We start from the raw sequence: 12,111 nt of genomic DNA on the forward strand, positions 1-12,111 counted from the left end.
TGGGCAACTTTATTCTCTCACACATTATTACCAATACTCATAAATAAAAACTGGCTTAAGAAGTAGACTCAAGCCTCATACAAAGTTTTATGTAATATATAATTCTTAACAAAACAAAATATAAGAGTCATAACCCGTGTTGCAGTATGCACTAAGGCAGTAGTATGTGTGAATTTCTTACTAAAATAAAGGACGCTAGGAATCTATTTAAAGGAAATTGATCATTTCGTGATAAAGAAATGGCTAGGTTGTCCAAGAGTCTTGGTCATCAGAAATCTGCTATTGCTCCATACAAAGCATATTGGCTTTCAGATTCTATTCCTACCTAAACAATTACTAGTCACATGACCTCAGGCAAGTTCATCTCTTAGGCTGTTTCCCCACTTTTAAAAGTAGATTGATAATGTCTCCTGTACTAGCACTGCTGAATTAAGTGGATTAATATATGCAGAGGGCAGCAGAGGTCTTGATAAAGTGTTATTGTACTGCAGGGCAATGAAATCTATAGGGAAAACAGTTTAAGAAATAGGACAGATTGCTTCAAACCCAAGCCATCCTACACAGGGCATCCCTTCAGTGAAACTTTTCTTATCCTAGGACTCTTCCAGGTCTTGATGTTAACTTTAGTCGAACAGGTGAGACAAATTGATAAGCAACTATATTACTTATTACCTGCATGTATGTATCAGAATCGCCCACATGTATGTATCAGAATCACCCATGTATCAGGGCTTGTCAAAATATATGTTGCTTGGCTTCATCCCCAGAGTTTCTGATTCAGTAGCTCTGGAAAGGGACATGAGAATCTGCATTTCTTATAAGTTCTCAGATGATGCTGATGCTTCAGTGCTAGGGACCACAGGCTGAGAAACACTCCCTATGTTAACTTGTCCAGAATCAGTGGAAAATAACATGTTGGTTCCATATAGCCACTCCCCCAGAACACACACATTTCAGTTAGTCTTTTTAAAGATAAGTTATATTCTTCTTCTTTTCATATTTTTTTGTCTGAGGTACAAATTTCTTCCAAACTCCTTTTCTCTCCAGTGAGACTAACTAGAGCAAATACACTGCACCTGTAATTACTGTATACTTTCCTTGTCGTTATGCCATTATAACAATATGGAGTTTTGTCACCAGGGCAACCTGAGTGGTGAGTGTATGAACAGTACAATTTTGATGCAGATCTTGACTCTTCTCAGTTTTTCAGTATGTTCATAGCTTCCCTAAATTTTGTGATTAAAGAAATGCAAGAAATTTTACAATTCTGACTTCTCTCCTTATTTTTCCTATGTAAGGTCTGACTGCCTCTCAATATTGTATAGCTCAGACTTTCTCAACCTTAACACTACTGACATTTTGGGCTAGATAATATTTTTGGTGTAGGTGTGGGGCTATCTTATGCACTGCAGGATATTTAGCAGCATCTGTGACCTTTATGCATAGATACAGTAGCATTCTTACCCCCGGAGTTATGACAACCAAAATGTCTGCAAACATTGCCAAAAGTTTTCAGGAGGATGAAGGGGTTGCAAAATCACCTCTAGTTGAGAAACACTGATTTACCTTAAACCTACACTGTTTCTCTGGACTTTATTAACATTGATTTAATGTGTACTATCTGCTAATAAGCAAGCTAAATACCTATAGTATAAAATGATTAAGATATACTTTCTTTTACATAATGTTTATATTTTAGCTGGAGAGCTTTTAACATAAATTACTTGGTTGGACACAGTCCACTAAGGACTGTAAGAGACATTTGGGCCACAGGCTACAGGAGCAGCCTGGAGAAAAGCATCAGTTGTGCCAGAGTGTGATAGAAAGAGACACAGAGTGGGTCAGACAAGGTTTCTCAAGGAAAGACGAATTTGAGCTGGTCCTAGAAAAATGCGTCAAGGTTTATCAGGAAGAAAAAGTGAGGTTAATTTTTCTAAACAGAGTGTAGAGCATGAATGAATATTAATAAATGGATATTGATAGACACTTATTAAATAGTATTAAATTATTAAATTAATGTATTCTATTAATGAATCTAAATATTAATGAATCTAAATATTAAGTTATTAAATTATTTTTAAATTATTAAATAATAGATAATTATTAAAAATAAAAGTGGATAACTTTCTGAGTTCTGGTTCTCAAAAGTTTGAGAACCTTTTGAGAACCAGACTGAGTTCCAATACCAGCTGCTCCACTGAGTAGATGTGTGACCTGGAGCATCTTTCACCCCTCAGTCCTTCACACTACAGCCCCAAATATCTATACCCACTGGTCTCTCATTGACTGTACCAGACTTTGTTGAAAGAAACTGAAGAAGGCACGCCCCGCATCAGGCTCCCTGCTCAGCAGGAAGCCTGCTTCTCCCTCTCCCACTCCCCCCGCTTGTGTTCCCTCTCTCGCTGTCTCTCTCTCTCTGTCAAATAAATAAATAAAATCTTTAAAAAAAAGTAAGTCCTAGAGATCTAATGCACAGTATAATGAATATAGAAAACATTATTGTATAATAGTCATCAAAACTGCTAAGAGACTAGAACTTAATTATTGCACTCACTAAAAAGAAAGGACCATTATGTAGCATGATAGAGATGCTAATTATCACTATAATGACAATTATAATATATAAATGTATCAAATTAACATATTTTACACCTTACATTTACACAGTGTTATATGTCAAATATATTTCAATAACGTAGCATTCTTTAAAAAGTCTTAACTTCAGTTTAGTCAGCTAGGAAACTGAAGAATTGTATTTAAGTCATATTTATGGAGGAAATTAAATAATTTCACCAACTCACTTTGAAATTGACCAAGGCCTTTAAGCAGTCTCATTTTTCCCCCTAAAAATAGAATTGGTCACCAAGTGACCAAAGTTAGCATGACCCTTTGTTAACTTCATTTATAGAACATATTACTGAAGGAGCATCAAAATTTCATCTTAAAAAAATTTTTATACCACTGCCAGAACTGACTTTGGGCAGAAAATATACTTTAATTCCTTGGCAGTGATTTGCTAGGCTGGGTTCGTTCCCCAGCATTTAGTAAGAAAAACATAGTCCTGTAATGTTATCCAATTTCCCTTGAGGAAAACAAGATTTAATGATAAACCAGTTCAATTTCTTTGCACTTGTGCAGCTAACCAGGCTTACGTGAAGTCAGAAGTGATGGAGTAGAAATGCTGGAGTCACTCACAAAGCCACTGACAAAAGAGGATCTGGAGAATAAGATTTCAACAGCTGAAAAAGTAAACATAAACAAAGATTATAAATCCACGTCCCTTAAAAAGACACTTGACAGATTATCTACAAGATGCTAAGAGATCACCATATCCTTTAAGAACATATCCAAGATCTCCAAACACTTTGTAATGAAGTTCTGTGAACAGTTGATGACCTGCCCCATTGGTTAACAATCTTCAGCTGAAAGGAACAAAAGACCCAAAACATCTGACTTAAATGATAAGAATATATATATTATCTTACATGAAAAGTCTGGAGGCAAGGTAGCTCCAGTTTGATTAATTCAGTGGTCCAGTAATATATACTCCAGCTTTGCTTCCCTTAAGTGTGTCAACATTCCCCTTTTAATTGCAATATGATTCCAACAGTCACTTCCCTGGGGGATGACTTCTCTAAACTTCTAGAAGAGGACCTTGATGACCTCTTTAAATTACCCTTCCAACCTAAATTCTCCTCATATTAAATGATTTACCTTTCTCTTGAAAGCAAGGTTTGGCTGGAATTATTTTTTTAACCCAGTCTTTGGTTTTTAATGAGGAGTTTAAAACATTTACTTTCATTTTGATAGCTGTTCTATTTGGGCTTATCTATGTCTATTATTTCATGATTTTTATTTTTTATCATATTGAATTTAAGTCTGAAACAAGCCTGGTATAAGGGGAGATACAGAGAAACAAGTTCATGCATGTACTTGTTGGCCATTATAAGGATTTAGGATTTGTTTTAAATGCAATGGAAGAGCATTGAATTGTTTCAAACAGGGTACTCTTTGATTTCCTATACATCTTAAGATCAATATAATCATTATAAGGGAGAATAGATTTCTTGGAGGAAAGAAAGGAAACAGTAAGGCCAGTTAGGAGGATGTCAACTGTACTTCAGGCAATATCTATTGCCTGGTGACCTGGACTAGGTGGTAACAATGGTCATTGAAAGAAGATAATGATTCCAAATTAAGAACTGACATATAAAGACTTGCCAGTAGATCAAATAGGTGGCAGGAATTGAGAGAAGGGATCAAAGATGGAAAGATTATATTTGCTTCTGGATGATGACATCATTCTCTGGGTAATGGAGAAGTCTGAGGAGAACACATTTACAAGGCAAAGAGAATAGACAGTTAATGTTTTCGATGCATAAATGCAAGGTATCTATGAAACAACCAAGTGGATATGTCAAAGTCAGCTCTTGCATATGTGAGCTATTTATTGCACATAGTTGAAGTCTTGACTAGAGATATAAATGGAGGCCTCATCAACCAACTGAGCTTTGAGAGATGCCAGTGTTAGAGCCCAGCCAGGTAAAGGAAGGGCAGCCACTAAAGAGAAGTGTGAAGAGACAGACAATGGGGTAAGAGGAATGTCATCGGAGCCATTTTCTTGACGCCAAGAGAGACTGTGTTCCCAGAATTTGGGTCCAGGAAAGATGAGAACAGAAACTGTCATTGAATATGTCATCCTGGAGGTCATGATTATCTTAACAAGAGCATCTTCTTTGGAGTATTAAGGCGAAAGGCAGTTTGTGGCGGTGGCAGAATAGAATGGATTGAAGGCAAGAGAGACATCATGTGAAAGTTTGGCTGTGAAGCGGAGCAATGGAAATCTTTTTTGTTTTTTGTAGCACTTGAAAAGCTCATTTCAGTCCATAAGTACTCAATGCATGTGTGGAATCAATCTTAATAGTTATCAGTGTAAACATAAAAATCTAACAGATGTCTGCGTATATATTATGCACTGTTTGGACAGAGGTATTCATGCTGAACTCTATTTCTGTAATTGAAAGAACCTGCGAGTGGGGAAGAATAGAGCAGCCTAGAGCAATTTCCCCTTCAGTGTTGGGTTCTATCCATGAACTTCATAGTACTGGGTTCTGTCCGTGAAGTCTTCACCACCATTCCAATTCATTTTGTACCATGGTCTTACTACAGATCTTCACATGAGTATCCATTCATCATAAATTATTCTAGGATTCAGAAGAGAAAGAAGGATGGTATCATCCAAATACTACAGATATTTTATTAGCGGAAATGACCAGACTGTTTACTATGCCTAATTGTGGTGATACATTTTTTTTAAAAAAAAGTTAACATTATAACACTGGGCTTTTTTATTATTATACTTTCCTTATACAAATAATATTTATACAGGATCATATTATAGAGTTATTTAAGTGTATTATTTATATAATGATATTTTGTTGTGGAAGTTTTTTCCCTGTCTAAAATTTAAATTATATGACCCCAAACAATATGTTCTATTTTCCACAAGAAAAAGATGTTACATCAATTATATATTTTTATATAATCACAGTTGGGAATATTAAATATGAATGCATACATAAGGGAAATATAGTTACACTGAAAATCAATGATTTATTAAGTTATTTTATGAAACTATTTATGAAACATCTCTTTTAATATATGCAAATAGGTTCTGAGGAATATTTACTTTGAGGCCAAATAGTAATAATAGAAGTAAGATCATATAATTTGAACATTGACAATTTCAATGATAGAGAAATTGCTGCTCTTATTTAACAATAATATGGATCAGTTTATAGGCTTTATGCCTGCCTTGTACTTGTGTGCATTACGATGATTACATGTCACTATAATATCACTAACTGGTTATGTTAAGTAATTGTCATACATTTAAAAACTAGTTACGGAGTTATAACTCCTTGTAAAAGAGTGCCACTGACACTCTTAGAATAATTTCAACTTACCGGAACAGCTTAAAAATCTTATACGTTAGTTTGTATACATCAATTACATTTTCTTGCTCACATCTGTACAAATTCAGCAACAAGATCAAAATCTACTTGTGTTTTAATATATAGACTAAATGTTTCATTAGTTTGATGTCATTTGTTTTACTTTTGTAAAATGATGCATCTCTGGCTTTGTTTAGGGCCTGAAGGCGCACTTTTTGAACATTCAGTGGAGACCCCCCTCATAAGAGCTGACCCATTTCAGGACCTGAGGTAAAAATTTTGTTCAAACATAAACTCTAATATGGAAGATACCTGGATATGTGCTGGAACAATATTTTAGCAGTCATTACCAGATTGTGTCTTATTCCATTAACCCAGTTAATTGTCTTTATTCTCATGATGTTCCACTTATTAACTAGTCATTACTTACTAAAATCCAAAGGAAGTAAAAAGTTCCACTGATTCCCTATGTTTGATCCATCCAAAACAGAAAATTTGCCATCTTAACCACTTTTAGGTGTACAGTTCAAGAAAGTATTTTAGGTACATCCCCACTGTTATACAACCATCACCACCCTCCATCTCCAGATTTCTTTTCATTTTGCAGAACTAATACTCTGTGGCCAGTAAACAACTTCCCATTCTCACCTCTACCAAACCTGGAAATCACCATTCTACTTTCTGTCGCCACAAATTTGACAACTCGAAGCACCTCATATAAATGAAATCATACAGTATTTGTACTTTGTGACTGGCTCATTTCGCTTAGCATAATGTCCTCAACCTTTGTTATATCTTTACATAATGTCAGAATATATAAAATCACCTAGTTCCAGATTGTAAATGTATTCTTTATAGAAATCTCTGTGTGCCTATGTGTACTTTACTTTATCAATGCACTACTGAATGACATTTATTGCTGTCACTGTTTATTCCAATATTATATTTATATTTTATAACAAAATCAAATACTATTTTTTAAAAACAAGTACCTAAAATCTAAGGTATCCCTTAAAATTACATTCAGTATTTGAACTTGAAATATATGCAGAACAATTAACATCCTAATATATTATGTATAATAGAGGAAATTAAGGAGTCCTGGCTTTACACAGAGAAGCCTTGTGACCTTGGCCAAACTTACCTTTTGAAACTATTTTTCTCATCTATAAAATGTTGATAGTAACATATATCTCAATGTATTCTAGGAAAGATTTAATTAGCTATTAGGTTAAAAGTATTTTGTAAACTGAAAGTTGAATACAAATAATCATTTTTATTATCATTATCATACCAAGTAGATAATCACAGTAAATGGAATAAAAGTTAGAAAATTAAGCATTTCTCTGATCTTTAATATCTAATTAAATATTAATTAAAAGCAAATGAAGGTTCAATTCATCTTACCCACTTAGAGAACATTTGCAGCATGAAAATAAATTGTGATTCTAATTACATTAGAACAATTTCATTATTTTTGATAAAGGATCACAAGATCAATATTACAGAATTATTATAGTTAGGGAAGAAGAACATTTTACTTTTCTAGGATAGAAAAATGATTCAATATCTTTAAAAATAATCCCATTAAAACCAATTTGAAATTATAAAATAATATAAATTGTAGAGATGCCAGACTCCTTTTTGAAGTAATTTACTTAACTGTTTTAAAATATATGGATCTCGAAATTAAACCCTTTAGCTTATGTTGTCCCATCAGGGTATAATCTGCTGGTTATACAGCAGGGCCCTTGCTAAAAAAGAAATGGCAGAAGAGTATCCTCTTGCTTTCTAAAACGTGGTACTAAGTGGGGGGTGGTCACATAAACCAGGTGTTACAGGCAAAGTGATTAAGAAGATAATGAAATTGTAAAAAAATCCTGGAGGAATGGGGCGAGGATGGAAGGCATGTACTGACAAGTACTGAATGTCTTCAACTGCCAGGATCTGTGCACTGTCCCATAATTTATCTTATTTAATCATCAACTCTACCTTAAAAATAAGCAACTTTATCCCCATTGTATAAAAGAGGAAAACCAAGATCTACATAGCAGCATGTTCTAATCAAAGATTAAAAAGTAGCATAAATAAATAAACAAACAAATAAATAAATAGTAGCCAATGGATTATTCAAATTCAGCTCTGACTCCAAAGTCCATGTTTGTTGGGTGTATTCTCTCCACCATCTAAGTAGACCCTTGAGTGATTTATTCTTTGATTTACAACCAGACTCCTCTAAATGATTATATGATATTTATATTTTCTTCTATAAATTCTTACCATAAACTGTCTTTCACTTTATATTTCTGAGTCTAGTACCATTACTATTCCTGACTTGAGTAAAGTGAAAATGATTCTAGAATCCCCTGAAAACAATGAATGGGGATTTTTTAGAGTTGAGATCATTATGCATTTATAAATATAATCTCTGAAATATACATATTTAAATATCACAAGTTTAAATTTTTTATTTTTTTATTATGTTATGTTAATCACCATACATTACATCATTAGTTTTTGATGTGGTGTTCCATGATTCATTGTTTGCGTATAACACCCACTGCTCCATGCAGAATGTGCCCTCTTTAATACCCATCACCAGGCTAACCCACAAGTTTAAATTTTGATATTTGTTCAAATGGTAGTCATAGAAGGGTGACAATTATTATTTTCTTTAAGAAGAAAGATAATGTGTATTTAAGCTAGATGCCACTACATTTCTTATAGCAAAATCATTCACAAGAAAAATACGAAGTCTGATATGCTTCCTTCATTCTGACATGCTACTTTTCATTTGTACATGATATAATTCATTCTTTTTTAAAAATTCAGCAAAAATATACTAAACATGTTTATGTACTGGAATGGTTGCTAGTTCTACAGTGATAAAATGCATGGATCCTGCCTTTAATGATTTTAAAGTCTGTTGGGAAAGGAAACATGCAAACAAGTTAAAACAGTATAATTCCTTGCTATGATGAAAGTCCAAAATATAGTGAGGGCATAGGAGAAAAAGCATAAAATCTTCCCAGGGTAATCTGAGATGATGTCACAGAGAAGGAAGCAACTGAAAATTAAGGAAATCAGTAGATGTTAATATCACAGGGTAAACTGTAAACCCCCTGCAACCCAATAGGGATGTGGTGTCAATTAAGTAAGTTATTTGTAAATTCCTTGAAACGATGCCTAGCACATAGTCAATAATATAGGTGTGTGTTTTCATTAAATAAGTAAAATGAGAGGACATGGAAACATTTGCTCCTGTTTCAAACACTTGTAAATACCAGTTTATTTATGAATAAATAAAAACATACATACATACATAAGCAAATGAATAAATATTTATAAGTATATATTGTATACTAATATATATTTATAAGTATACTTATAATATTATGTATATAAGTATATAATATATATTGTATACTTATATTTATAAGTATATATCATACATATTATATACTTATAAATATTGCTCAAATACTTGTAAATACTGCTCAACTAGAAACCAAGACAAACTCATTCTTAGGTCCCAGTAACAAAGAGGAAATTCATTGTCAGAGCAGAGTGAAATCTAAAGCCAGGGTATTCATGGAGATATCAGGATGTCATAGAGATCGGGAGCTGGGACTTTAGTATATTATGGGACTGTGATACTAAGGCATAGCTCTGTGTGTGTGTGTGTGTGTGTGTAATACCCAGACTGAGATACCCTGTAAACCCTGGCCCCCATGAAAGATATTTGAAACAATTTGCCTAGTAGTCTAAAGATGCTGCAAACCCATCTTGGGCCATGAGTTGGGTTACCCACAAGAAATCATGAACGATAGGCCTTTGCTCAGCCAAGATCAGAGGACTAAATCCACACTACCTCATTGTATAAGAGCTCAAAGCTGGAAAATTAATGTTAACTACACTAAAGTCAAACTACAGCAAAGAAATATCCCATTACCCATGACATAAAAACATCTATGGAAAACAATCCTTGCTAAAAATGAGCTTACTACAATAATAATAATAATAATGAAAAGATAAAAAATCAGCAGCCACTACAAGTTACCCCCTAAAACTCTAAGTAGTAGAGCAAAGTGAGAGATTTTAAAACAGACATGAATAAAATGCTCAAAGAAGAAAAAAATTGAATGTAAAGATGAGGCAAAGTCATATGAAGATGGCAGATTTGGAAAATAACAAAATAGAAATTCTAGAAATGAGAGATCAAGTAATTAAAATAAAATCAGTGGCAACCAGTACTTGGTTCTCATACCATTCTGCAATAAAAGGAATCAGGATTCTTCAGAGAAATGGCTCATTCTAGGACTGGGGCAGTGAATGTAAGAGATAAATTTGGAGCATTTTGTAGCACCAGCGAGTAAGATGCGCTCAAAAATCGAAACAACAAGGGTACATCATCAAAAGGACACAGGAACCAAATGAAAGAGTTCCCAATCAAAAAGTTCCAAATCAAAAACAAAACAAAACAAAAAAGTTCCCAATCAAAGCTGGACAATTTAAGCAAAAAATTATTAACATACTGGGTCATAACCCAAAGTTGATGGGTATCAACTCTCTGTGATTTTTTAGATTCCATCAAATACACTGTAAAGTGAGGAGTCTTCTTTCAAAATGACAGTGTTTATAATGCAGCAGAAATGGTATATTTCGCAAATACTTAAATTTATGTAAAACACAATGTCAACTTAAAAATGGGTAATGGGCACCTAGTTTTTCATTCTTTTAGGACAGCCTTGAAGAGCACTGCTCTGGGCTGGCTATACTACCAAGTTTCACAAAGTGTGGGTTTCAGAAGTGAACATATTGAACTTAGCCAGACTTGGCCAGTGTGCCTCTCCAAGTGCTTTGTGCTGATTTATAATTCCATGAGCGGTTTGAGAGGCTCTTTCATCACCTTTTACCAGCATTTCGCACTGTCAGACTTTATGACCTTTTTCGTGCTGATCAGTGTGATCTTGTGTTATTTTACATTTCATTTCCCTGGCGACTAGTGTGGTTAAGCATCTTTCATATTTTTATTCTGTTATTAAGGCTGCTGCTTCTGGAATTGACTCCATCTTCTTTGCTTCTTTAATTACTTTTTAAAACACATTTATAGCGATTAAAATATACTATATAGGTGGCACCTGGGTGGCTCAGTCATTAAGCATCTGCCTTTGGCTCAGGTCATAATCCCAGGGTCCTGGGATCGAGCCCCGCATCGGGCTCCTTGCTCAGCGGGAAGCCTGCTTCTCCCTCTCCCTCTCCCCCTGCTTGTGTTCTCTCTCTCGCTGTGTCTCTCTCTGTCAAATAAATAAACAAAATCTTTAAAAAAATAAAGAAAGAAAGAAAGAAATAAAATAAAATAAAATATACTATATATTCTGAATATTAACATTTTTGCTATTAACATTTTTCTATTAATTTTTAATGTTTATATACTCAAAATTATTAATCTTTTTTTTTTCATTAAATCTGAATTTTAAACTTTTCTTACAGAAAGAGGAATTTGTCAGCCCCATTGCTGGTCTGGCTTTCCCTTCTATATCAAAATACATTGTAGATCCCTGATGCATTTAGAGGTTATTCTTGTGTGAAGTATAAGGTGTGAGGTCTGCGTCTAATTTTCTCTTTTCCAATCAGCCAACCAGAGGTGCCAACAATTAGATAATTAGAAAATCTACCTTTGTGACTACAAATTGAAATACAACCATAATCATGTATTAAATTTCCCTATGCATGTGGGTCTGTTTGTATGTTTTGTTTTTTTTTAAATTTTTTATTGTTATGTTAATCACCATACATTACATCATTAGTGTTAAATGTAGTGTTCCATGATTCATTGTTTGTGCACAACACCCAGTGCTCCATGCAGAACGTGCCCTCTTTAATACCCATCACCAGGCTAACCAATCCTCCCACCCTCCTCCCCTCTAGAACCCTCAGTTTGTTTTTCAGAGTCCATCAGATCTCATGGTTCGTCTCCCCCTCTGATTTGCCCCCTTCATTCTTCCCCTCCTGCTATTTTCTTTTTTTTTTTTTAACATATATTGCATTATTTCTTTCAGAGGTACAGATCTGAGATTCAACAGTCTTGCACAATTCACAGCACTTGCCAGAGCACATACCCTCCCCAGTGTCTATCACCCAGTCACCCCATCCC

At 34.2% G+C, this 12,111-nt stretch overlaps 1 protein-coding gene across 6 annotated transcripts in view; it reads left to right on the forward strand.

The window, feature by feature from the left end:
• SGCG (sarcoglycan gamma) overlaps positions 1-12,111 on the forward strand; it is a 119,626-nt gene that overhangs the window by 97,268 nt on the left and 10,247 nt on the right. For all 6 annotated transcript variants that reach the window (XM_081814739.1, XM_081814736.1, XM_081814735.1 and 3 more), the window contains one exon: positions 6,152-6,224. In XM_081814739.1, coding sequence (XP_081670865.1) covers positions 6,152-6,224 — 73 coding nt within the window. The remainder of the gene's footprint in view (positions 1-6,151; positions 6,225-12,111) is intronic.

Source organism: Leptonychotes weddellii, chromosome 3 (genome assembly GCF_054177405.1).
Source record: "Leptonychotes weddellii isolate Sample4059 chromosome 3, ASM5417740v2, whole genome shotgun sequence".
NCBI lineage: Eukaryota > Metazoa > Chordata > Mammalia > Carnivora > Phocidae > Leptonychotes > Leptonychotes weddellii.